The following is a 26,408-nucleotide window of genomic DNA, read 5'->3' as shown; positions in this document are numbered from 1 at the left end:
CTGTTTTCTTTTCTGTAAAATGGGGATATCACGTGCCCATGTCCAGGGTTAGTTTTAGTTAAACAAGAACTTTCCTGTAAAACACTAATGTGTAGAATATTACTCAGACACCTGATAACGTGTCCTAACTACAAAGCCAGTCCTTCTTAGCCTATACCATTTCACCAACAAATATTCAGATTAAAATTCAGGAGCAATTCGTGGCTTTATAGTAAACATCAGAAGCCTCTTCAACCCAGGAAGCTACCCCAAAGACCCAGGGCATCGAGGCTAAGATAGAAACAGAGAGACAGGAGACTGAAAGACCGAAAATGGGAAGGAGAAAAAAAGCTGAGAAAAGTAAGAGCTGTGCCTGGTAAGGAGGAGCCAACCGCCTTTAAATAGCTGCCTCCTGGCCACCCGCCCAACCTGCTCTGCGTGTCACCACATGGCCTGGAGGCGCAGGCAGCCTGGTGGCCCGCGGAGAGGTCCTCATGACCTCAGCCGAGCACGGTGCCACCTACACCTCTCATCAGGACAATCGCTCATCCATGGCACTACTCAGTTGTTTCTCTGCAAAAGCAATACTGCCTTCCCAGGGCGTTCTGCTGAGCGGTGCCCACGGCTGCCAACAGAGCTGACGGGAACCAGGCAAGTAAGATACAGGGCTTGTTCTGAAGGCGGCTAAATCTTATCCCTACATGACCAGAGGGACTCCAAGGAGTACTGGCTGAGCAGAGGAGCGTGGAGGGAGCTGGAATGAATAGAGAGGAGAAGCCTAGAATCTACAGAGCACAGGCTCACCCCAGAGCTGAGGTCCTCAGAGGATGGTCAAGGGAACTCCTGGCCCTTGTAGGGAAAGCATTTAGCGAGCCCTTTGCCAGATCTACCAAGTCAGAAACTCTGGGGGTGTGATCCAGCAGCCGCGTTTCAGCCGGCCCTTCGGGGGACTCTGGTGCGCCAGCCTGGAGGCATTAAGGTCCCCAGCAGGGAAGTGGTGAAGATCCGGGTATTGCTGTAAAAGGAAATCTACTAGGAGGTTGAGCAGTGTACAGAACAAGATGGACAGAGACCAACTGACGTGGGCCTGGACTAGGGCAGGGCCGTGACGCTGGAGGCGCTAAGCACGAACGAATGGGATCGGTAGGTAACGGGATGCAGGAAAGCGGGAGGGGAGAGTCGGAGGCCTGAGAGAACAGCAGTTCCGATTTATCCAAAATAGGAAACTAGGGATTGGGGGTAGGTTTGAAAAAAGAGATTAAGTTGAGCTCTGGATATATGGAGACCCTACCTCTTCAAGACAACAGGTCAACTCCCCAGTTCCTACTTTGAGAATCACTGCTCTGGAGTATCGTTTTATAACAAACTTTTGCCTAAATAATTCTTTGGTTATGCTACCGTTTTGGTGGTATATGATCTTCAGGACTTTGAGAAGCATGGTGGTAAAACAGCCAAATCAAAGTTAAAGAAGTTAATCACATCCCAAATAAAGCCATCATCTTGACAAAGGAACCCGAGGACAAGACATTTATTATTACTCTAATTAGCAATTAGAATAAGTAGCAAAAGTTTGAAGATAAAGCAGTAAATGAATTCTATGCCAAAACTGTACAATTTAAGGTATAGGTGAAACACTGGGTGACAGGTCACATTGTCACTTAACTGTAAGGCGTACTCTGTAATTTCAGGAGAGGAGCTGAGTGAAATGAGGGTGGGGAAGACAAAGCAACAAGGTCTGTGTTTTGTTGCTCCATGATGATCACAATATGCCCGTAAGGACTCATCATTTTTGATGTGCATGTGAGTTACCATTCATCTTGAACGAAAGTGCTATCCATAAACCCTGGGTGTTAGCAACCTTAGTTACACCTGCAAGGTGAGGGCTTGCATGCTGAGTGCAATGGAAGCTCAAATGTCCATATGTGCTACAAAATTGAGCCATTTCAAAGGCAGGGCATTTAACTATCGGGTTATTCAAGTACATGCAGCTATTTCTAGGAACACCTACTTAAATGAAGAAATATTTTAAATCTGGCCTTTCTGGACTTCTGACATAACCTACAGATCGGGGGTGGAGGTGCGGGTTTCAGTTGTGCTCAAAAAACAGGGAGAGCTATGCAGACAACCCCAGTGGAATGTGCAGGAAATTGGTCGATAAAGATTGAGTCAGGGAGGATTAAGGGTTTTTTCTTTCCTCTTTAATGTGGTTTATACAGTTTTCCCAGTTTAAAAAAAAAAAAAGATTGTGAGTCAGTGGGTAGTGACCACACTACCGTCAAATCGCGGTCACGAGGATATTCGGCAATGGCTATACAAGCAAAGGTTCCTCTAGAGGTCAGTCTCCCCACGTGGGCTGAGTTAGGAAATAAAAGTTCAAGTTCCCCTCAGGGGCAGTAAGGACAGGAAGACAGTGAACATCTGTGAATCGATGGTTCCCAGGACTAGAGCTCTTGCCAATATTTGAGAAAAAGGAACATGTGATGGTGAGACTCATTTTGCATCACTCCCATATTTAAATGCAAAAGCAGGGACTTCCCTGGTGGCGCAGTGGTTAAGAATCTGCCTGCCAATGCAGGGGACAAGGGTTCGAGCCCTGATCCGGGAAGACCCCACATGCTGAGGAACTACTGAGCCTGTGCTTTAGAACCCATGAGCCACAACTACTGAAGCCCGCGCGCCCAGAGCCCGTGCTCCGCAACAAGAGAAGCCACCGCAATGAGAAGCCCGCGCACCGCAACGAAGAGTAGACCCTGCTCGCTGCAACTAGAGAAAGCCCGCACGCAGCAATGAAGACCCAACGCAGCCAAAAATAAATATAAATAAATGAATGAATGAATGAATGAATGAATAAATGCAAAAGCAAATTATTACATCCTTGAGGATTTCTCAGGGATAGAAAGGCCTGAGCTTTATAAATTGTGGTCCCATTTATCTCCATCTAGAAAATGGCCCCAACAGTCAACCACCTATTATGTTACTACCGTTTATTTCCTCTAAGGAGATGGACTGGGGGAGGGCAGGAAGTAGGAGGGAGGGAGGGAGGGAGGGTGGGAGGAGGGGAAGGAAGGGACAGCAGAGAGGGAGTGGGGAGAACCCAGAAACATCTAAAGAGGCTGCTGAAGACTGGGCTGGATTTCATCTACTCCATCTCTAGGGAGAAAAGCAGCAGGTGGAAACCACAGTTCTCGGGGGTAAAAATGACTTTTTTTTGCTCTTTCCAATATCGTCCATGTAAAATACACTCCTCCCAGCACGTAGATTTCACATGCATCTTACCTGCTCAGGCCACCATCACCTACAGCCTTTTATAAACAGGCACAAAGAGACTTTTCCATCCGGGGACCTAGAGGCTCTCTGGCCATCAGTTCTATCCAGCAACACGAGATCTTTGACAGAGCAAACTAGGGCCTTTATTCAAGACCAGCCAATAGGTGGTGTTCCCAACCAGATTTTTTAGGATAATGAACAGGGTATTTTAAAAATACCTAGACTCCTCCATTATGTTGACATAAACGTAACCATGCAACCATGAACCCTCAGGTTTACTATTCGCGCTCACCATTTAACCAGCCAACCTCCTGAGATCCTTTACCCCCAGTGAGTGAAGAAGGGGCAGATGCACCCGTTACAACCGGTGCTGGGTGTTGTCATCTGAGTGCAGGAGGTTTGGAAGGAAGTGAGTATTCACTTCGAAGATGAGAAAATGGACAAACAGACGGTGGGGAGACCTTCCTGTCTCAGTCCCACGTCTAAAATGCAGCAGAGCGAGCTTCAGACCAGCCTGTAGGACATCTGGGTTCAAACTCGCCCACACACGGTTCATCTCCACCTTGCAGGAGACGAGCCCAGATCCTGGTGGCCAGCTGGGGGGGTCTGGTTCTCTATCACTCTCCTCTAATCCTCAGAAGGCTTTCCTGTCCCCCCACCCCAGCTTCCTCTCCAGTTTTCAGCTTCCTGAGCGCCCCCTGTACCGACGGGAGGACCTGCCTAAGGGGTGGGGGAGGCCGACTCAGTACTTAGCAAACCAGTTCTGTGCCGCCAAACACAGGTCAATCTCGTCACCAGAGAAAACTAGCCAACTGCACAAGGGAAAATAGCTCCCTCCCACCTCCGTGGAAGGGGAGAGAGTTCAAAGTCACAAAATCCAAATTCCCACAAACACACATTGGTCCAGCAAAACAAGCCTGCCTGTAGCATCTCCGAGTGCTGGCCACTTAGAACGTGCGAGGCACTAGCCCATAGTCTGAAGGAAAAGCGTCTGTTCCTTACCCTTGTTCGGCCTTTTAGAGGCTGCTGTGAAGGCGGGGTTTTTGCCCAGAGGCTCAGAAGGCCTACATCTGCCGTGTTTCATTCGACAGGAGTGGACCTTGCTTGGGGCGAGGCTAATTAATTAATTTATTTATTTATTTATTTATTGGGCTTCGTTGGGTCTTCGTTGCTGCGTGTGGGCTTTCTCTAGTTGCAGTGAGCGGGGGCTACTCTTCGTTGTGGTGCGTGGCCTTCTCACTGCGGTGGCTTCTCTTGTTGTGGAGCACAGGCTCTAGGCACGTGGGCTTCAGTAGTTGCAGCACGTGGGCTCAGTAGTTGTGGCTCGTGGGCTCTACAGCTCAGGCTCGGTAGTTGTCGCGCACGGGCTTAGCTGCTCCACAGCATGTGGCATCTTCCCGGACCAGGGCTTGAACCCATGTCCCCTCCATCCCACCCTCTGTGCCCCAACTGCTAGGACAACTGGCTGAAAATGCCCTCTGAAGTTGTGATGTTTCTGGAAAACTTGTGTGAAAATTCTCTGAATATCACAGCAGCAAAGTCGCCAGTGGTGGGGCTGCAAGGGCACATCTCTGCCCACCTCTTTACCTGACCACATGTATAATCATATCACAGGGAAGAACAGGCCGTGGGGAACAGTGACAGGAGCTTGCAATTACAAAAGGTAAGTAAGTGAGCGTTAATGCCTAATCACAGATTTACACAAGGATTCCAGACATATGAAGCCAGAGCCTCAAACCAAGGGATTCTTCCAAAGTCTCACACGCTCTCCTAGTCGACTGTTCCCGGGCTTCCCAGAGATGAGAATGATGCTCACGTTTAAGTTCACATTTACACGTGACTGCAGGAACGAGGCCGCCCCTCCCTTCCTCCTCGTGTGGACCTGGCTCAGACTAACGCCTGACGAGGCTAATGCCCCTCGCAGATTGCCCTGTCAGTCCTCCGCACGCCCACAGGGCTGTGTCAGAGGAGTGAGTGAGCCCACCATCTGGCCGCACCTGCCCTTCCTGGACAGCCTTCCTCTTGCTCTGCCCCTGCAGCTTCCCCTTGGGCTCGTCCCGACGCTGCTGCCTCTCATCCTGCCCAGTTCAACAGCCGCTTAAGCCCCTCCACTCAGGTCCGGAAGGGCATCGCCACTCTTGCTGTGTTTTTCCAGCTTTGCTGATGTGTAATTGACAACACTGTAACATATCTACAGTGGACAACGTGACGTGATGCACACATGTGTTGTGAAAGGATCCCCCCATCGAGTTAATTAACACATCCATCACCTCACATATTTACCCTTTTAAATCTTTTTTGGACACTTAAGTTCTACTCTCTCAGCAAATTTCAATTATACGATACAACATTATCAACTACAGTCACCATGTCAGACATCAGATCCTCAGACCTTATTCCTCTGACAGCTGAAAGTCTGGACCCTTTACCAACCTCTCCCTGTTTCCTCCACCCACCCAGCCCCTGGCAACCACCATTCTACTCACTGTTTCTAGGAGTTCAACTCTTTTTTTGGAGGGGGCACCATCATCACCCCTTTGTCTCCACAAGTCCAGGGTGAGAACTTCATAAAAACTTTCAAACAACAACCTGCTCTCTTCTCGTGTGGAAATTACTTTGCCAGTTTGCAAGTAGGTCTTTACACCCATACCCTGTGTCAAACGTGATTCTGCCAGCCACGGGGGAAATCCTACTCAGTGGCAGTCTCCATAGGCACCTGTACACATGGACTAAGAATGCCAGTCCCTGTCACAGCAGGCACGTGAGCTGGGAGGCCAAAGGTTTGTCCGGATAAGCAATGGCATCAAGAAGGCCTCCCTGGAGGAGGGGACTTTTGAATTCGAAAGCCTTGCTATTACTGAGCATGTCTTCCACAGGCTGGATGTGCTACCTTTAGTTTGCTTCTTTCAAGTTCTTCCTGATAAAGAACCGTGGTTCTAGTTTTGTGGCATGAAAACAAGTCACTCATGTGACTCTTAGTTTGAGGATGGCCCCTGTCCTCTGCCAGGGCTGGAGGGAGTCCTTGGTGGTCCTTCCTGCTGGGCTGTACACTCCGCAAGGGCAGCAGCCTCTTCCTGCCTGGTCTGGGCACACCATGTATTTGCTGAATGAATGCCCATCTCATACCTACTCTGTGACTCAGGGAGGATCGAATCCAGAGTGTCACAGCCTCTGTATTTGACTTTCAGCAGCACAGGATTAAAATGCTAAGGCAAGTTCCTCACCATATATATATCCCAACATATGAATGTTTAAATCTCAACCTTTCATGCAAAAGGGTCACCCAGCCAGCATGTGACCTGGATGTCATGAGGTTATCTGGGGTGGAAGTAAGTCATCCAACACGGAGACAGGATGAGTTATACCCACAGAACTGGTTCTACATATTAAAAGGTATGAACCCACGCTAAGCCAAGGCCTGGTAACAAGTCGAAACAGTGACTCTGTTATAGACTAACTGGTTGAGTTACCAGAGGTACATTTTAAACTAAGTTGTGATAGTCTTCAAATGAAGCCTTTAAAATGCTAAGGACTGGAACGTATAAAAAAGTTTTTACTCGCAATGATGTATTCCCTTCTCTAATTTTTAAGAGCAAAACAAAACAGTTAACTTGAGCTTTTGTTTCAGTGCATTATAATCTCATGGTAGGTCTCAAAAATCTTTCCAACGTAATTTGAGAAGATAGCCATCTCAATGCCTGTAAGACATCTTTCATCAATTGGAGGAATTCACATACTCGTCCTGCCACCTCCTTCCGCAACGGCAATGGTTCTCATCTATACTTTGTAATGGTTTGTTGCCTAAACCCCTTAAACCCAGGCCCACGACCCCATCAGCATCGAGTTCTGCTCTAGCCCCACCTATGTCCGACCTGGTTCAGGGAAGGCAGAAGCTCACCACAACTCGCGTGGGCTGCTGCCCAGGTTCTGACAGCGCTCTGCCCCTCCCCCGGTCCCCACCTCCACCTCATCCTTGACAATTTCTGATCCTATCAATACATCCAACCCGTGGGGGACCCCAGACTCTGTTTCTTACCCTACCTGTACCTTCTCCTCCTTCCATTTCCATTACTACCTTTGGACTCATTTGCCTGCAAATCCGTTTTCAGAAGAGTCTGCTCCTGGGTTTACAAACTCTAGCCACTGACTCATCAAATTTACCTACACGGATCCAAAGTTTCCTTATTATCCTGCTTTATCCTTTTCCCCCGACCAGAGTCCTAGTTATAGTACATAACTTTCAACCACCGTAATGAGGCATCATAACAGAGTTCCAGAACTTCCACTAACTGTATGGTATAATTTCACCTCTGTGGGCTCAGTTATTTTCTTGTGTATAAAATGTGAGGGTTCAAAGAGAAGACCTTCACGGAAGAAGAAACTAACATTTACTGAACGCTTCTCTTGGGCCGAGTGGATGCTGCTTGCATCTATGCAGCCTCTTAACACTGCGGGAGGGAAGGTCCCGTCACTTCCGTTCTCCAGAAGAGGAATCTGAAGGTCAGGCTGGGTGAGCCTGCCCAAGGCCGCCTGGTCCAAGCAGAGTGGTCAGGTCCAGCCTCGGCCACAGCTACCCCTGTCCCTCTGGTCCCTTCCGGCTCCAAAATGCTCTCCTACGCCCCGTAACTGCAACTACCACGGCCTGGGCCCTGATCAGTCCCAAAGGGTTTCTGGTCACTCCAGCAAAGATCAGCTTCACGAGTGGGACATGAGATCTCAATTCCAGAGAACAGGCTGAGACCAGCTAAACCTGGAAAACTTGCACATCACTTGTGAATGTGATTTAAAAAACAAAAAACAAAAACACCCAGATATACACACAAAAACGTGCTTTCATCCCCTGCTCAAAGTTATGGAGCAACAGTAGAGAAACGCTGTGGAAGACAGAATTCCTCCCGGACACGCACTGCTGCAGGTTGGGGGCTGTACCTGCAGACAGAGGGAAACGGCTCTCTAAATAGGGTCCTGATCAAACCAGGCTCAAAAATTTATGAGACACTTTTGGGATTCTGTTGCCAACTCCAGTTTCTCTGCCCTATTCTATAGCGTGTGTCTGCATCACCTTTCCTGCACGGGTGCTAACAGCCTCTTCATTACCCTGATTTGTAAAAGGAAATTTCAGAAGCTTTAACTTATCCAGAACCTCTGTGCTGCTTTATTTATTTATTTTCTTCCTTTTTTTTTTTTTTTTGGCCACACTGTGCGGCATGCAGGATCTTAGTGCCATGACCAGGGATGGAACCCACACTCCCTGCAGTGGAATCGTGGAGTCCTAACCACTGGACTGCCAGGGAAGTCCCCTCTGTGCTGCTGCTTTAAAAGAAAAGTGTGACTGGGAAGCAGCCCGTGTGGGTAGTGATGAGATGCAGCCAAACGCAAAGGGCAGATTCCTCTCATTCTCATAGGCATGTAAAGTTTACGGGAAGAGGAGGGTGAAAAAACTGCCTATGCAAAATGGGAGGGGGGTGTGAAGGTGGCGATGGGCAAATGGTGCTTACTTGGCTTCAAAGTAGGAACAAAGCAACAATACTTTATTCGGCTGATCAGCCCCTTCAACAGTGCCAGCCAGACAGGCTCCTGATTAATACTTAATGAATTTAGTTACTCTTTCTGCCATGGAAGTCCATGTGACGATGCTAGCTATATAAAAGCATCTATATTACTAAGTATCGTAATCCCAAATTCAATATTTTAAGTTCTTTTTTAGATATGCAAAGCAAATTTTGTATCTCTTCCTAAGACCTACAAATTCTGAAAATCAGAGCTAAATCTATTCCTATAAACAAGGAGAAAAATCAGGAAGCCCATACACCAGGTAATGGAATTAGAGATTTTAATTTTCTTTCTGCTTATCTGTAGTTTTAAATTGTTCTACAGAGAACATGTATTATTTTAATAAGGCTCAATGACTTTATGCTAAACTGGAACTTAAAAACCACATTGTAAGTGCCTCTCCAATTTCTCATAGAATAAGAATTTGGCTTTTTTATTTTTTACAGTTACTGCTTAATTAAAAATATCTTAAATCTATACTGGCCAAGTACTCTTTTCAGAGTGATGGCAATGCTACGGTGAGACACCAAGTCCTCTGCCAAAAGAGAAGGGATGCCAAAAACTTCACACATATTAGAAAAAATTAAATTCTATTTATACTTGGTATATGACTAGCTGTTGTGAAATACTAAGTTTACCTTCTAACTAGAAATAAAATACAAAGCCAGCTTTCCTCAGCAGTAGTTCATTCTATTTTTACATTTTGGCATGAATTACACTGACATATCTTTTTATATATTTTAAGAGTTCCACATTAATGAAACCAAGAAATTGTCTGAAATGAAACAAAGAACTGAAACCCTATAAATGCCAAAAAGGTATTAATTAGGCCAGGGCTTCATTTGGAAGGACACACTCTCCTGCTCGAGACCAGCAGTCAGGGTCAGAGGAGGGCAGGGAGGGGGTGGGGGGCGACCATTCACTGCTACATCTAAAAGTAAATGAGGCGATTCTCTGTTTCCCATTGCTTTTCTTTTGCGAGTCATAAATCCTGAAAATGAATTCTGACCTGGGTAGGGGAAAGCAGGAAACTACAGAGAGGAGGTGAAGAGTCAAAGCACCAGTGAACACCTGGCTGCTTCATCTTTTCTATTAACCTTAAAAAGAGATGTGCGAGGGAAGGAAGGCAGAGCAGGAGCACTGAGGATCTCTCTTTGGACGTCCCTATCATCCCACCCAGCAAGCCCTAATTACGGAACATCACTCTCTGCTTGGTTTTTAGAGCGATGAGAGCCTGACCTTTTGTTTGCCCAAGTTAAACACAACCACGGCACCCAACTCTACCTTATACACCTCTTGAATGTCCTTGATTCTTCACGCCCATCCTAAATTCTGTGGCCACATTAACCCTGCAGGCTCCCAGTCTGGCCTCATCCTATTAGAAGTCCCCAAATCCCAACTCCCTCTTGTGAGAGGCACCAGAATCACAACTAACTGCTGAACAATCATCAACAGGAAGACACTGGAACTCACCAAAAAAGATACCCCACATCCAAAGACAAACGAGAAGCCCCAGTGAGACGGTAGGAGGGGTGCAATCACAATAAAATCAAATCCCATAACCACTGGGTGGGTGACTCACAAACTGCACAACAATTATATCACAGAAGTCCACCCACTGGAGTGAAGGCTCTGAGCCCCACGTCAGGCTCCCCAACCTGCGGGTCCGGCAACAGGAGGAGGAATTCCCAGAGAATCAGACTTTGAAAGCTAGTGGGATTTGATTGCAGGACTTCGACAGGACTGGGGGAAAGAGACTCTACTCTCGGAGGGCACACACAAAGTAGTGTGCACATCAGGACCCAGGGGGAAGGAGCAGTGACCCCATAGTAGACTGAACCAGACCTACCTGCTAGTGTTGGAGAGTCTCCTGCAGAGGCAGGGGGTGGCTGTGGCTCACCACGGGGACAAGGACACTGCAGGCTCCAGTGCTGGGTTGCCTCAGGCCAAACAACTAACAGGGAGGGAACTCAGCCCCACCCATCACTAGGCAAGCAGATTAAAGTTTTACTGAGCTCTGCCCACCAGAGCAGCACCCACCTCTACCCACCACCAGTCCCTCCCATCAGGAAGCTTGCACAAGCCCCTTAGATAGCCTCATCCACCAGAGGGCAGACGGCAGAAGCAAGAAGAACTACAATCCTGCAGCCTGTGGACAAAAACCACATTCACAGAAAGACAGACAAGATGAAAAGGAAGAGGGCTATGTACCAGATGAAGGAACAAGATAAAACTCCAGAAAAACAACTAAATGAAGTGGAGATAGGCAACCTTCCAGAAAAAGAATTCAGAATAATGATAGTGAAGATGATCCAGGACCTCGGAATAAGAATGGAGGCAAAGATCGAGAAGATGCAAGAAATGTTTAACAAAGACCCAGAAGAATTAAAGAACAAACAAACAGAGATGAACAATACAATAACTGAAATGAAAACTACACTAGAAGGAATCAATAGCAGAATAACTGAGGCAGAAGAACAGATAAGTGACCTGGAAGACAGAATGGTGGAATTCACTGCTGCGGAACAGAATAAAGAAAAAAGAATGAAAAGAAATGAAGACAGCCTAAGAGACCTCTGGGACAACATTAAATGCAACAACATTTGAATTATAGGGGTCCCAGAAGGAGAAGAGAGAGAGAGAGAAAGGACCAGAGAAAATATTTGCAGAGATTATAGTCGAAAACTTCCCTAACATGGGAGGGAAAATAGCCACCTAAGTCCAGGAAGCACAGCAAGTCCCATACAGGATAAACCCAAGGAGAAACACGCCAAGACACATAGTAATCAAACTGACAAAAATTAAAGACAAAGAAAAATTACTAAAAGCAACAAGGGAAAAATGACAAATAACATACAAAGGAACTCCCATAAGGTTAACAGCTGCTTTCTCAGCAGAAATTCTACAAGCCAGAAGGGAGTGGCACAATATATTTAAAGTGATGAAAGGGAAGAACCTATAACCAAGATTACCCGGCAAGGGTCTCATTCAGATCGATGGAGAAATCAAAAGCTTTACAGACAAGCAAAAACTAAGAGAATTCAGCACCACCAAACCAGCTCTACAACAAATGCTAAAGGAACTTCTCTAAGTGGGAAACACAAGAGAAGAAAAGGACCTACAAAAACAAACCCAAAACAATTCAGAAAATGGTCATAGGAACATACATATCGATAATTACCTTAAACGTGAATGGATTAAATGCTCCAACCAAAAGACACAGGCTCGCTGAATGGATACAAAAACAAGACCCATATATATGCTGTCTACAAGAGACCCACTTCAGACCTAGGGACACATACAGACTGAAATTGAGGGGATGTAAAAAGATATTCCATGCAAATGGAAATCAAAAGAAAGCTGTAGTAGCAATACTCATATCAGATACAATAGAGTCTAAAATAAAGGATGTTACAAGAGACAAGGAAGGACACTACATAATGATCAAGGGATCAACCCAAGAAGAAGATATAATAACAATTATAAATATATATGCACCCAACATAGGAGCACCTCAACACATAAGGCAAATGCTAACAGCTATAAAAGAGGAAATCGACAGTAACACAACAACAGTGGGGGATTTTAACACCTCACTTACACAAATGGACAGATCATCCAGACAGAAAATTAATAAGGAAACGAAAGCTTTAAATGACACTACAGACCAGATAGATTTAATTGATATTTATGCGACATTCCATCTTTAAACAGCAGATTACACTTTCTTCCCAAGGGCACACAGAACATTCTCCAGGATAGATCACATCTTGGGTCACAAATCAAGCCTCAGTAAATTTAAGAAAATTGAAATCATATCAGCATCTTTTCCGACCACAACACTGAGATTAGAAGTAAATTACAGGGAGAAAAACGTAAAAAACACGAACACATGGAGGTTAAACAATACATTACTAAATAACCAAGAGATCACTGAAGAAATCAAAGAGGAAATCAAAAAATACCTAGAGACAAATGACAATGAAAACACGACCATCCAAAACCTGTGGGATGCAACAAAAGCAGTTCTAAGAGGCAAGTTTATAGCAATACAATCCTACCTCAAGAAACAAGAAAAACCTCAAATAAACAATCTAACCTTACACCTAAAGGAACTAGAGAAAGAAGAACAAACAAAACCCAAAGTTAGTAGATGGAAAGAAATCATAAAGATCAGAGCAGAAATAAATGAAATAGAAACAAAGAAAACAATAGCAAAGATCAATAAAACTAAAAGCTGGTTCTTTGAGAAGATAAACAAAATTGATAAACCATTAGCCAGACTCATCAAGAAAAAGAGGGAGAGGACTCAAATCAATAAAATTAGAAATGAAAAAGGAGAAGTTGCAACAGACACCGCAGAAATACAAAGCATCCTAAGGGACTACTACAAGCAACTCTATGCCAATAAAATGGACAACCTGGAAGAAATGGACAAATTCTTAGAAAAGCACAACCTTCCGAGACTGAACCAGGAAGAAACAGAAAATAAAAACAGACCAATCACAAGCACTGAAATTGAAACTGTGATGAAAAGTTGTCCAACAACCAAAAGCCCAGGACCAGATGGCCTCACAGGCGAATTCTATCAAACATTTAAAGAAGAGTTAACATCTATCCTTCTCAAACTCTTCCGAAAAATTGCAGAGGAAGGAACACTCCCAAACTCATTCTACGATGCCACCATCACCCTGATAGGAAAACCAGAGGAAGATACTACAAAAAAAGAAAATTACAGACCAATATCACTGATGAATATAGATGCAAAAATGCTAAACAAAATACTAGCAAACAGAATCCAACAACACATTAAAAGGATCATACACCATGATCAAGTGGGATTTATCCCAGGGATGCAAGGATTCTTCAATATATGCAAGTCAATCAATGTGATGTTAACAAATTGAAGAATGAAAACCATATGATCATCTCAATAGACGCAGAAAAGGCTTTTGACAAAACTCAACACCCATTTATGATAAAAACTCTCCAGAAAGTGGGCATAGAGGGAACCTACCTCAACATAATAAAGGCCATATATGACAAACCCACAGCAAATATCATTCTCAATGGTGAAAAACTGAAAGCATTTCCTCTAAGATCAGGAACAAGACAAGGATGTCCACTCTCACAACTGTTATTCAATATAGTTTTGTAAGTCCTAGCCACAGCAATCAGAGAAGAAAAAGAAATAAAAGGTGTACAAATTGGAAAAGAAGAAGTAAAACTGACACTGTTTGCAGATGACATGATACTATACATAGAGAATCCTTAAGACGCCACCAGAAAACTACTAGAGCTAATCAATGAATTTGGTAAAGTTGCAGGATACAAAATTAATGCACAGAAACCTCTTGCATTCCTATACACTAACAACAAAAGATCAGAAAGAGAAGTTAAGGAAACAATCCCATTCACCGTTGCAACAAAAAGAATAAAATACCCAGGAATAAACCTACCTAAGGTTTACCTAAGGAGGTAAAAGTCCTGTACTCAGAAAACTATAAGACACTGATGAAAGAAATCAAAGATGACAAAAACAGATGGAGAGATATAGCATGTTCCTGGACTGGAAGAATCAATATTGTGAAAATGACTATACTACCCAAAGCAATCTACAGATTCAACGCAATCCCTATCAAATTAACAATGGCACTTTTTACAGAACTAGAACAAAAAATCTTAAAATTTGTATGGAGACACAAAAGACCCTGCATAGCCAAAGCAATCTTGAGGGAAAAAAACAGAGCTAGAGGAATCAGACTCCCTGACTTCAGACTATACTACATAGCTACAGTAATCAAGACAATATGATAATGGCACAAAAACAGAAATATAGATCAATGGAGCAGGATAGAAAACCCAGAGATAAACCCAAGCACCTATGGTCAACTAATCTATGACAAAGGAGCCAAGGATATACAATGAAGAAAAGACAGCTTCTTCAATAAGTGGGGCCGGGAAAACTGGACAGGTACATGTAAAAGAATGAAATTAGAACACTCCCTAACACCATACACAAAAATTAACTCAAAATGGATTCCAGACCTAAATGTAAGACTGGACAGTATAAAACTCTTAGGTGAAAACAGGAAGAACACTCTTTGACATAAATCACAGCAAGATCTTTTTTGACCCACCTCCTAGAGTAATGGAAGTAAAAACAAATATAAACAAATGGGACCTAATGAAATTTAAAAGCTTTTGCACAGCAAAGGAAACCATAAACAAGTCGAAAAGACAACCCTCAGAATGGGAGAAATATTTGCAAATGAATCAACGGACAAAGGATTAATCTCCAAAATATATAAACAGCTCACCCAGCTCAATATTAAAAAACAAACAACCCAATCCAAAAACGGGCAGAAGACCTAAATAGACATTTCTCCAAAGAAGACATACAGATGGCCAAGAGGCACATGAAAAGCTGCTCAACATCACTAATTATTAGAGGAATGCAAATCAAAACTACAATGAGGTATCACCTCACACCAGTTTGAATGGGCATCATCAGAAAATCTACAGACAACAAATGCTGGAGAGGGTGTAGAGAAAAGGGAACCCTCTTGCACTGTTTGTGGGAATGTAAATTGATACAGCCGCTATGGAGGTTCCTTATAAAACTAAAAATAGAATTATCATATGACCCAGCAATCCCACTACTGGGCATATACCCAGAGAAAACCATAATTCAAAAAGACACATGCACCCCAATGTTCACTGCAGCACTATTTACAATAGCCAGGTCATGGAAGCAACCTAAATGCCCATCAACAGATGAATGGATAAAGAAGATGTGGTACATATATACAATGGAATATTACTCAGCTATAAAAAGGAATGAAATTGGGTCATTTGTAGAGACATGGATGGATCTAGAGACTGTCATAGAGAGTGAAGTAAGTCAGAAAGAGAAAAACAAGTATCATATATTAATGCATATATGTGGAATCTAGAAAAATAGTACAGATGGACCTGTTTGCAAGGCAGAAACAGAGACACAGATGTAGAGAACAAACGTATGGACACCAAGGGGGGAAAGCGGCGGGGGTGTGTTGGTGGGATGAATTGGGAGGTTGGGATTGACATGTATACACTAATATGTATAAAATAGATAACTAATAAGAAGCTGTTGTATAAAAAAATAAAATAAAATTCAAGAATTAAAAAAAAAGCTTAAAAAAAAACAAAAACAAAAAACAGATGTACCATACTAATGTTAGATGTTAATAATAGCAGAAATAGACGTGGGGTTTATGGAAATTCTGTAATTTTTCTGTAAATCTAAAACTGTTCTAAAAACTCAACTTAAAAAAAATCTGATATAAAGAAGCAATTAATGAGTATGCAGCCAAAAAAAAAAAAAAAGAAATCCCTGAGTCCTTTTTAACCCCTGTGCAATGTGTTCCAGGTATCAGACAACCACAGGTGAAATCCTTCTTTCTCTAACAATTGACAACCCTCTTCTCCGCTGAGGGCAGGGACCCTGTGCCTGTCCTTTCCCCTCTCAGGATCCTCCGGGCACAGCTCAGAGCCCAGCGCAGGGCAGAAGCCCCATGAGATTATGGGACGAGCCTCTGCTCCGTGTGACGTGGCCAGACACCCAAGCAGCGTCACTGCCTGTGTCCCTCTGTCCTATTTTTTGCCCTCCTCTTCTCATCACTGCTGAAATTCTGTTTGGGGAGCACATTTCAGTTCACAAAGTGCCCCACCAATATTTGCCTGTGATTATGATCTTGCTCGACACCGCCTTCGATGGGGCCTGGAACCTGCGGAGAGAGAGGCAGAGGCCCGGGGGTGGCCAGGCTCCACTTACCGCCACCTGCACCGACTGCATGGCCAGGTCGCACGGTGGCTTCAGGGCCCGCGGCCGCGTGGCGTACCAGAAGGTGGTGAGCGCCGCGAACGCACCGAAGCCCATGAGTGTGTTGGTTGGAAGTGTGCGCACGTACTGCCGGAAGTCAACCATCTCTGGCATCCGAAAGTACTGGGACAGCTCGTGGGCTTGCATCGTCCTGGGTTGGTGGCACACTACACCGATATCTGCCGGAGAGAAAAACGTCACGTTCATTCTAGGGCGGCGCGATGCTGCTCCAGGCTCCCCGGGGCCGACCATCAGCTCGACGCTGGCTGACCGATCGGGGGCACGAAAGCCACAGGCTGACGGTCCAGGTCTTTTCTTGGCTGTCAAATCTCACTTCTCTAAAAACAGTTTAGGAATTCGTTTTACTTCTATCATCGTGTGTAAAGTTTTTGTTGACCACATTAAAAAGATTTAGTCACTCAGAATTCCTGCCATAAAATGTTCCCACAAGGGGCATAAGTTACCATTTTCTTGCCTTATATTCTCTCTCTTGTTCTCTTCCACCTAATCAAATACACTCAACTCTCATTATCACAGCTGATGGGGAGAAGAACAGAGAGGCAGAAACTAGCCCCACCCACCCGAAGGCCATCAGTTTCCATTTCTTCTGACAAAGCTCAGCACAAGCTCACCAGCTGGTGAAAGAGACCAAGCTGGGTTCTGAGTGGGCCCCTCGCCTGCCCCACGCTCTTTGTACCACAAAAGCAGCCGTATAAGCGCACGGAAAACTGGAGTTGGCTATTCTGACAAAACAGTGTCATTTATATTCCTCAAGCTATTATAGCTAAAATAAATAATAAAAGGGTGTGCATAAATATCTAGAGATATTTATCTAGCAAATATCTAGAGAGATTATAGCATAGTATTTGAGAGAAAGTATAAAATAGTATTTAAGATCCCAGATTCTAGAGCCAAATCCCGCCTCCCCAGCTCATCAGCTGTATGACTGGGGACAAATCACTTGCCCTTTCTGTGCCTCAGTTTCCTCATCCACAAAAACAGCACCTATCTCATAGGGCTTTTATAAGGACTAAATGGGTCACATAAAGAGCTCAGAATGGTGTGAGGCACCACAATGTGTTCAATCCATGTTGGGCATTATTATTATTTCCTCTACCGACATTCTGTGATTAGTCCTGCATGGAGAACAGTAAGAGACGGAGGTAATAAAAGACGACACAACTACAGGGAGTTTACATACAAAATTAAGAAGCCAAGACACACCAAAGAAAATCAGATGAACAACCCCATATATATTAAAGCCTCAAATTGAATATTATAAACAATTAATATATATATATCTCAATGTAAAAATAAATGTGCAGTACAGAGAACAAATAAGAATAATTCTAATTAGAAAATTATTGATGAGTAACTGCTCTAAAGTATGTTTGGCAGTACAGGGAAGGAAATCCTAGTAAATGATCTGAAAGACTTTTCTCAAAAACTGCCCGGCAATGCGACAAGTGTTAACCTTTATCATTAATTCAGATGGTATTTTTGAGCTCCTTATTATATGTTTTTTAAATAGCTAGGTCCCAAGACTGAAAATCGTTTTTTTTTCCCCAAATATAGAAATCCTCTTCAAATTTAAATCTATATCATCGTATATATATTTTTACAGAGCTGCAGAATATCAGGAGCTTTCACTGGCCATCAATACTCTAGGAGGCAATGTAATGCAATCTTGTGCTACAATAGTCCTGTGTAGGCATACATACACACACACAGACACACAGACACACAGAAAATTTCGAGCTTTAACATGACAACAGAGAAGGAGCAGGTAAGTGCATTTCTTCAGGTCATAACTGTGCAGAGAAAGCACCAGCAGTTACAAAACCACTCACCATCTGTGCCACCAACAGCTGGCTGCTGGGTGACACACCACTGCAGAAACAGACTAGGCAGCGGGGTAGGGGCGGAGCAGGGGATGGACGTGCTCACCGGCGCTTACCCAGCCTGCCAAGTTCTCTCAGGGCATCCGTCACATGCCTGGTCCTGTGCTGCTGCCCACTGGGCTAAAGGTAACTAGCAGACAAAATCCATACTTGACTTCCCAAGAGAACAGACAGTGGAGGATAGGCCAATGAGAAGCTGGGAGCAGTCACCCCACTGGGCAGGGACAGGATCAGTGAGTGTCAATGCCGGTGCCAGTTCTGAAGACAGACACTGTTTTCTTTCTGCTCAGCAGCCCAATAAGGAGAGACAATGGGCATATTTTTTTTAAAACCACTGAAATGAACGATCAGATGTTGGGTGGTCATGTCAAACGGACGTAAGACAGCTCAAGAAAGTTAACTGATTATCAGTACACTGACAGCAGGTTTCTTCTAGATGAATTCATAACTCGAACTGAACTATCCCAGCCATTCAACAATTCTGAGCATCTTGTGTGGGCTAGGAGCTGGGAAGACAGTGCCAGATGACCTGGTCTGGGCTCTCAACGGGCTAACCAGCTAGTGGGGGAGATAAACAAGCAGTATCTGTCTGCAAGGTGGAGTAAGTCTTAGCACCGTTAAGACCCCTCTGAGGAGGGGACGTTTACACCGAGACCTCGAGCATAAGCAGACAAATCAAGTCCAGCTCTTACTGGCCCCGACTGGTCAGATTTCATACACGGTATTGCAACTCCACGGATGCATAGAAACCTTATGCATATAATGTGCACACCTGCCTTTCCCTCCAATCACTCTGGCTGTCTTCATCACCTCACAGCACTTCGAGTCTGAATGGGAGGTACCCACCCTATTTATTACACACATGCCTGCCCTTCCCTCCTCTCTCCCCAAAGTCCCTGAAGTCACTTCCGTAAAACCTAGATGGTGCAAATTTACAGGAGTTGTTCAACAGACTCACATCCCTGTGTGAGAATATTAAATCATCCCCCCATAAACAAACACAGTCATAAACAAGTGATGAATTTTTTTAGATTATATTAAGCATCAGCAATAGCCAAGCTACAAGTAGATGGCATTATACTAAGAAAGAAATGTCTATTTCTAGAAATAAGTCTAGGAAAGAAAACTTTAAAAAAAAAAACACAAAACCCAGAAAATTGCTGATTCAGTGGCATTATACTAAGAAAAAAATAAGTCTATTTCTAGAAATAAGTTTAGAAAAGAAAACTTTAAAAAAAAAACACAAAACCCAGAAAATTGCTGATTCAGTGGCATTATACTAAGAAAAAAATAAGTCTATTTCTAGAAATAAGTTTAGGAAAGAAAACTTTAAAAAAAAAACACAGAAAAGTGCTGATTCAATAGCACCCATGCAAGAACATTTTATTAGGTACTAATCTATAACACTAAGGATTTAAATCCAGCTAAATTCTTATCTTTAGTGGTTTATGATGACAAGCTATAGCAGTTTAATTCATGCCTTTTAGCTGGCAGCCGGGTAACAAGCTGCAAATCAACTTTGCTGAACAAATCGGTTAATGCTATACATGGGAAAACTATAGTCCACACAATGAAGAACGAAGGCAATACCTCATGTAGATCCACATAAGGGAGAACTCTTAAACGTGAATGGGGAGTATTATAAATCTTTCCCCTTCTATTTAACTGCTATTAAGGAAACGGCACTTGGACTATTTAAAAATGGAGGCAGACCTACATTCAAAGAAAATTAGCCACAATAAATAGCCTTTAAATGCTCCAGGTGAACACAAACACCACGTCTTAAGACAGTCCCAGCAGGTCTCTAAGAAGTATCAAGACTCGCGTACTTGCCAACAAGCGGTTAAAACCCAGATTTTATTCTTGTTCCAATAGTGCTCTAGTTGGAATCTTTTTCCTAATTCTTAATCTCCACATCATCTCAGGAAGTTTTTTATAGCCCAGGCATATAATCATGGTGCTGTTTGCTAAGAACATGATTCAGTCGGCTTTTAAGCCGGCTTAAGCGGCCAGTATTTGTTGCACACACAAGGCTACTGGCAGGCAGCTCCTCCTTCCCTATAGCTACTCTCACACCTACAGAAAGTGAGCTCGCTCAGTTGAGTCTTTCGTAATTCCTATAAAGCTGGAGTCTAAAACCACAGGGTGACAGGGAGCGTACCAATGGTGGGGGAAACCTGGCACAAGCTCACTGCAAAGAACCAGAGCAGGGGACGCCTTTAAATAGACCTGGGTAGAAATAGATGTACGGGCAGGGGAATAGAAACTGGACTGCATGACCGTCAGAAAACAGAAATCCTGGCACCCAACTGCCCAAACTTCGGAAAGAAGAGCTAAATGATACAATTAGCATCAATTTTGTGTTTTGGAAAGGCTTTCACATCGTGTGTCTTATTTAAACATCAAAATATAAAATCTGACGAGGAAACGGAGGCTGGACACTTACAAGGCTTCCAGAAGCTATCTCCCAAGACCGGGACACCAACCTAACTAAACTCATGCTTTTTCCTCTACAGGAACAATTCTTACCCTCTGCTGGGCCGCTGAATCTCTCCACTAAGAACATGCACGTACTTGTCTGCACCTGGGGCTCACAAGCCCCCAGCAGCCCACACCCCAGGTTAGGAACCATGAGAGCAGGCGGCCTCTACAGGTCCCTCCAGCACTCACACGCCACAGTATTAGGAGAGCTCGGCATCTGAAATCCATCTCACTCTCCATGTCCTACAGAACCGCTAGCATTCACCCCTTTACCTCGGCCTGGGAGCATGTGGGTTCAAGGCCCACTGTACACAAAGGGTCACCTCTTACCATTCTGTTTGCACCAGGAAAAAAGTGGCTCAGGGCCAGAGGTGACTCACAAGGGCATCATTCTCTATGGACACACACACACACACACACACACACACACACACACGCACGCACAGCTCCTGCGATTCTGCAAACGGATACTTACATTAGCATTTTATTGTCTTCATGTCATTTATAAATCCCCCAAATGGGTGAGCTGGATGTTTCTCTCCTTCTAAAGTTCCTCCAGCTTTCATCCAGCTGAATAACAGCGGTTTGATGGACTATTTCTCCAGGAATGCAGCCCTCAAACAAACCCACATAAATAGCACCCTTGCCCCAGCAGCAGCAGCAAATGAAGAAGTAAGTCCTGACATCTCGCCTTAAAGCAGCAAGCCAAGCTGGCAAGATGCTGCCATTCCTTGTACACCTCCTCCCCTGCACAATAGGCTGTTTACAGAGGCCTGAAAGCGCCCTCTTTGTCCGGCACTAGCTGGGCAGAGCTCGGCCTCGAGAGCAACAAGAGGGCAGCAGCCAGACCGTGTGCTGTTCTTTCAACAGGCCTCTCCAAACCCGGTGGAGTCTTGCTCCTTAACCCTGGCTGGCAAAGTACCTAAAGCTAGATTTGCTTAAACCATCCCCTCTGGAACCGAAAGGGCAGTCAGGCTCTCTGTAGAGAGTGGGAGCCATAGAAGCTCTACAGAGGTGCCCAGGTCTGCTGTTCCAACCTCATCCCACGGGGGAATTCCTGACCGTGGTCGCTGCCCCTGGACCATCTCCTCATCCTGAGCATGAGAAGGAGAAGGAGAAGGGCCACTTGGGTCACTCAGGGATCCCAGGCACAAGGAGCAAGTAGTTCCACAGGGAATTATCCCCACCCGCTGCCTTGGGGCTTTCCTCCCCAAGGAAGCATAGTAAACCTTAAAGCCCGCTTAATTTTCATTAAAGTGATTCTGTGTGTGGATCCCCAATTCAATTTCCAGAAGATTTTAAAAGGAGAAAGGGAGCGGAGATGCTTTGTTTTTAGAAAACTGTTTTATTGAAACAGTCAAGGCAAGCTGAGTAATTCTATACTCAACCACTCCCTGCCCATCTCCTTAAAGCTGTCCAAGAGTGGGACACAAAGCTTTCACAGGCAAGTATAGGGCTAGACTGATTTTTACCAGTAAGATTAGGGCCAGGCCTCACCCGTTCACACTGGCCACCGGCCACCACTACCACATACATCCCAAAATAAAGACATTCCAAATATAATGTGCCCAACTGGAACAGATAAACTTTTAGGGATCAGATGAAACTGGTCAAATGCCTGCTTATTACAGGCTCTGTATTCACCAAGCTATACATATATTTAAGTCACACAACAATATACATTACTTTAGAAATATTTACTGGTTTTCTATTCACATTTCATTAATATTTTATTCAAAGTCTCTGAACATGCTTCTTCCAACAGGGTCTTGAGAATCTCCAAAGCCACATTTTGAGGATTAACAGTTTTCTGTGGCATATCTTCACATTTTTCTCTTCCATTTAAGCTGGTTAAGTGGAAGCATTTTTTGAACTCCCATCTGCAGCTACCACTGAAAAAATTCTCCCAAGTCACAGGAACACATCTGTATAATGTTAGGACAGTTTAAAAAAAATCTGTCCTATGGGTCCATATTCATATAACTAAACCACATACTTCGCTGCTTTCTAAACTGATGTTTAAAAGGTTTTTATAATAATATCCAACGCTTGCCTTTGTAAAGTCCAAAAGTAATAACCCAGAAGTAATTACCCAGCCAGCATTCAATTTCTTTGCCTTAGACTTTTACAAGAACCCAAGATTCAGATTGGCAGGGGTGGCTTCAAGACAGGGTGCCCGGGCTTCCCTGGTGGCACAGTGGTTAAGAATCCGCCTGCCAATGCAGGGGACACGGATTCGAGCCCTGGTCCGGGAAGATCCCACATGCTGTGGAGCAACTAAACCCGTGAGCCACAACTACTGAGCCTGCGCTCTAGAGTCCGTGAGCCACAACTACTGAAACCCACGCGCCTAGAGCCCGTGCTCCACAACAAGAGAAGCCAACGCAGTGAGAAGCCCGCGCACTGCAATGAAGAGTGGCCCCCGCTCACCGCAACTAGAGAAAGCCCGCGCGCAGCAACGAAAACCCAACGCAGCCAAAAATAAATAAATAAAATGAATAAACAAAAAAAAAGACAGGGTGCCCCCTCTACTGATGTTGTTCAAAATAAAGTGCCCGAGAGAGCGCACTCCGTAGCGTGAAAGGCTTGGTAAGACTCTAACGTGAGGACTGAAAGAGGGTTTGGGAAAACCTCACCTTCTATTGGGCAAGTACATGATTTAATATCCACTTGGCGGTACAAACTTCGAAAACTTGCAGACGCCATTCATGAGGCTTGGAAGTAAACTGCATAACAACAATACAGACACAAAATAGAGAATAACGAGGTGCCAGTAAGTGCAAAAGAAACTGTGGACGCCATCACACCGTCTCGGGGGAGCTGTGTGTGGACGCAGGAGGTGAGCGTGGCCTAAGCAAATGAGCGTAACTTCAGGCTCCGGGGATGAGAAGCAGCTCCCCACCTCAGCTCAAGGATTTGGAGCAAGTTAATCCGGAACGCAGGACAGGGTAAGCTGCACAGGAGGTGGGAAGGAAGACGTGCGGGGAAATCAGCGTGCGGTTACGATGTCTGTGAGGCCACTGTGAGCTAAGCACGTAGCACGCGTCAGGCCGGTGCTGAGCAGTCACCGTGAGAGCACGTGTAGTAACAGTCCTCACTGCACGGAGCTGTTACTGTCATTGCAAAGACCAGGAAACCGTGCGGGGAAGTTCAAGTCCCTGCCCAGCTCCGCACAAGAACAGGACTAGAGCCTGGGCTGAGGGCAAGGCCACTGGACCTTAAGAGGCAAGTGCTGGGACCCAGGCACACAGTGATTCAAATCTACACAAAGGTGGGACACAACGCAGAGGATGACAAAAAGTGAGGACACATGGGGCTTTAAAAAGCTGGGATGTGACCCCCAACGTCCACCCACAGGTGAAGAGATAAACAGAATGCGGTGCATGCACACGATGGAATATTCTTCAGCCTTTACAAAAGACGGAAATTCTGATACACGCCATAACATGGGTGAACCTTGAAAATGTTATGCCAAGTGAGAGAAGCCAGACACAAAAGGACGCATACCATACGATTCTGCTTATACCAAGGGCCTAAAATAGGCGAATTCATAGAGACAGAAAAAGACACACGGTGGGGGTTACTGCTTCACAGTACAGTTCCTGCTTCGGATGATGAGAAATTCTGGACTAGAGTGTGGTTATGGTTATACAACACTGGGAATGTACTTAATGCCACGGAATTGCACACTTAATGCCACGGAATTGCACACTTAACGATGGTTAAAATGGTAAATTTTATGTTACTCATATTTTACCAGAATTTTTAAAAAATTAATCACTTAAAAAAAATACGTACCAGGATTCGGTAACTAAGTGGGTATAAATGGAAAAAAGAGAAGGAATTGGAGGGTGAGTTTTTGAGTCTGGAGAATGGTGGTGGGGCCGTGAAGTGCGGAGGCGGCTCTGAGGCATCTGTAGGCCCTCGTCCCGGGGCGAGTGGAAGGGCGATCCCTCCTCTCCCCGTGCTCCTCCGGGCTCCCCTGCCGACCCCAGCCTTGGGGCCGCCACGGAGGCAGGTGTCACAGCGCACGCCATCTCCGTTCCTCCTCGGCACCCCTGCCCTTGCTGCACCTCACGAACCCCCCAAAGCCCAGCAGAAGGTCCCCGTGCCTCCAAACCCGCTCCGCAGTCCCCCTCACCTACAGCTCTCCTCCCTGGTCCTGCTTTAAGATGTCTAGGGCTTCCCTGGTGGCGCAGTGGCTGAGGGTCCACCTGCCAGCGCAGGGGACGTGGGTTCGAGCCCTGGTCTGGGAAGATCCCACATGCCGTGGAGCAGCTGGGCCCGTGCGCCACAACTACTGAGCCTGTGCTCTAGAGCCCACGAGCCACAACTACTGAGCCTGCGAGCCACAACTACTGAGCCTGCGAGCCACAACCACTGGGACCCGCGCGCCTAGAGCCTGTGCTCTGCAGCAGGAGAGGCCACCACAATGAGAGGCCTGCGCACTGCAGCGGAGAGTGTCCCCCCCTCGCTGCAGCTAGACAGAGCCGGCGCACAGCAGCGAAGACCCAACGCAGCCAAAAAAAAAAGATGTCCAAATCCTACCCGAATAGGCCAGAGGCTGCTTTCCCGAATAAATTCTTACAGGACCCACTCAGTCAGAAGCGGGGAGTCCTTCCTCTGAACTCCGGGAATGCTTTAGTTGTAGCCCTCGTGTGGTCCTTAGCACCTCCTGTTTTGTGCTTATGGTGAGTGTACGCTTCCCCTGGGGAGATGCTCCCCTCCTCATGGGCCGGAGCCCTGGCCCAACTGTCTCAAGATGCCCTCAGTGCTTAGCATGGTGCCCTGCCCAGAACAGGTGCTTCCTAAACATTTCCTGAGTCATGAATGACCCTCTGTGATTCTGCCCAGTTCTCTACTGCAAGCCTCCACAAGATGTGTACACAGAGCTGTGATTCTCCAAAGAGAAAGGGGGTATTCAGGCCATTTCCAAACTTCAGCATCTTCCCTCGGCACCCTCGCTGCTGCTATGAGGCAGTGAGCTGGGAGGAAGCAGCACCTTCCAGGGGAACTGAAGGGGAAAGAAACAAACCAGCAGACAGGATGGCAAGCCACTGACTGAGAGGCTACCTCAGAACATCCACTTTCCCATCTTCCCACTGCCTATTTCTCAAACTGTCTCACTTAGGTATGATGTCACCCCCAAGGTCATCTAAGGGCAAGGGTCCTCACTTCTCCTTCGTAGAAATCCATTCAGACATGTGATTGCGGGTTCGTTTACAACAAATCAAGGCGGCCCATGAGGAAGACAAGAGAGCAAACCCCTTTCTTAAATAGAACAGCCAATGCCAGAGGAAGGGCTGAGTCCAGAGCCTGACCCCAGGGCTGGCCACCAACTTCTGTAAGTGAGTTTTATCTCT

The 26,408-nt window shown here is 45.3% G+C and overlaps 1 protein-coding gene across 2 annotated transcripts in view; it reads right to left on the bottom strand.

The window, feature by feature from the left end:
* ACSL1 (acyl-CoA synthetase long chain family member 1) overlaps positions 1-26,408 on the bottom strand; it is a 67,518-nt gene that overhangs the window by 29,870 nt on the left and 11,240 nt on the right. For both annotated transcript variants that reach the window (XM_082444805.1, XM_082444804.1), the window contains exon 2: positions 16,616-16,842. In XM_082444805.1, the coding sequence (XP_082300931.1) occupies positions 16,616-16,810 (195 nt within the window). In that variant the 5' untranslated portion in view covers positions 16,811-16,842. The remainder of the gene's footprint in view (positions 1-16,615; positions 16,843-26,408) is intronic.

The sequence above is a fragment of the Balaenoptera physalus genome (assembly GCF_965194825.1).
Source record: "Balaenoptera physalus genome assembly, chromosome: 21".
Lineage (NCBI taxonomy): Eukaryota > Metazoa > Chordata > Mammalia > Artiodactyla > Balaenopteridae > Balaenoptera > Balaenoptera physalus.
Note: the sequence above shows the minus strand (reverse complement) of the source record. Positions and strands in the feature narration are given on the sequence as shown.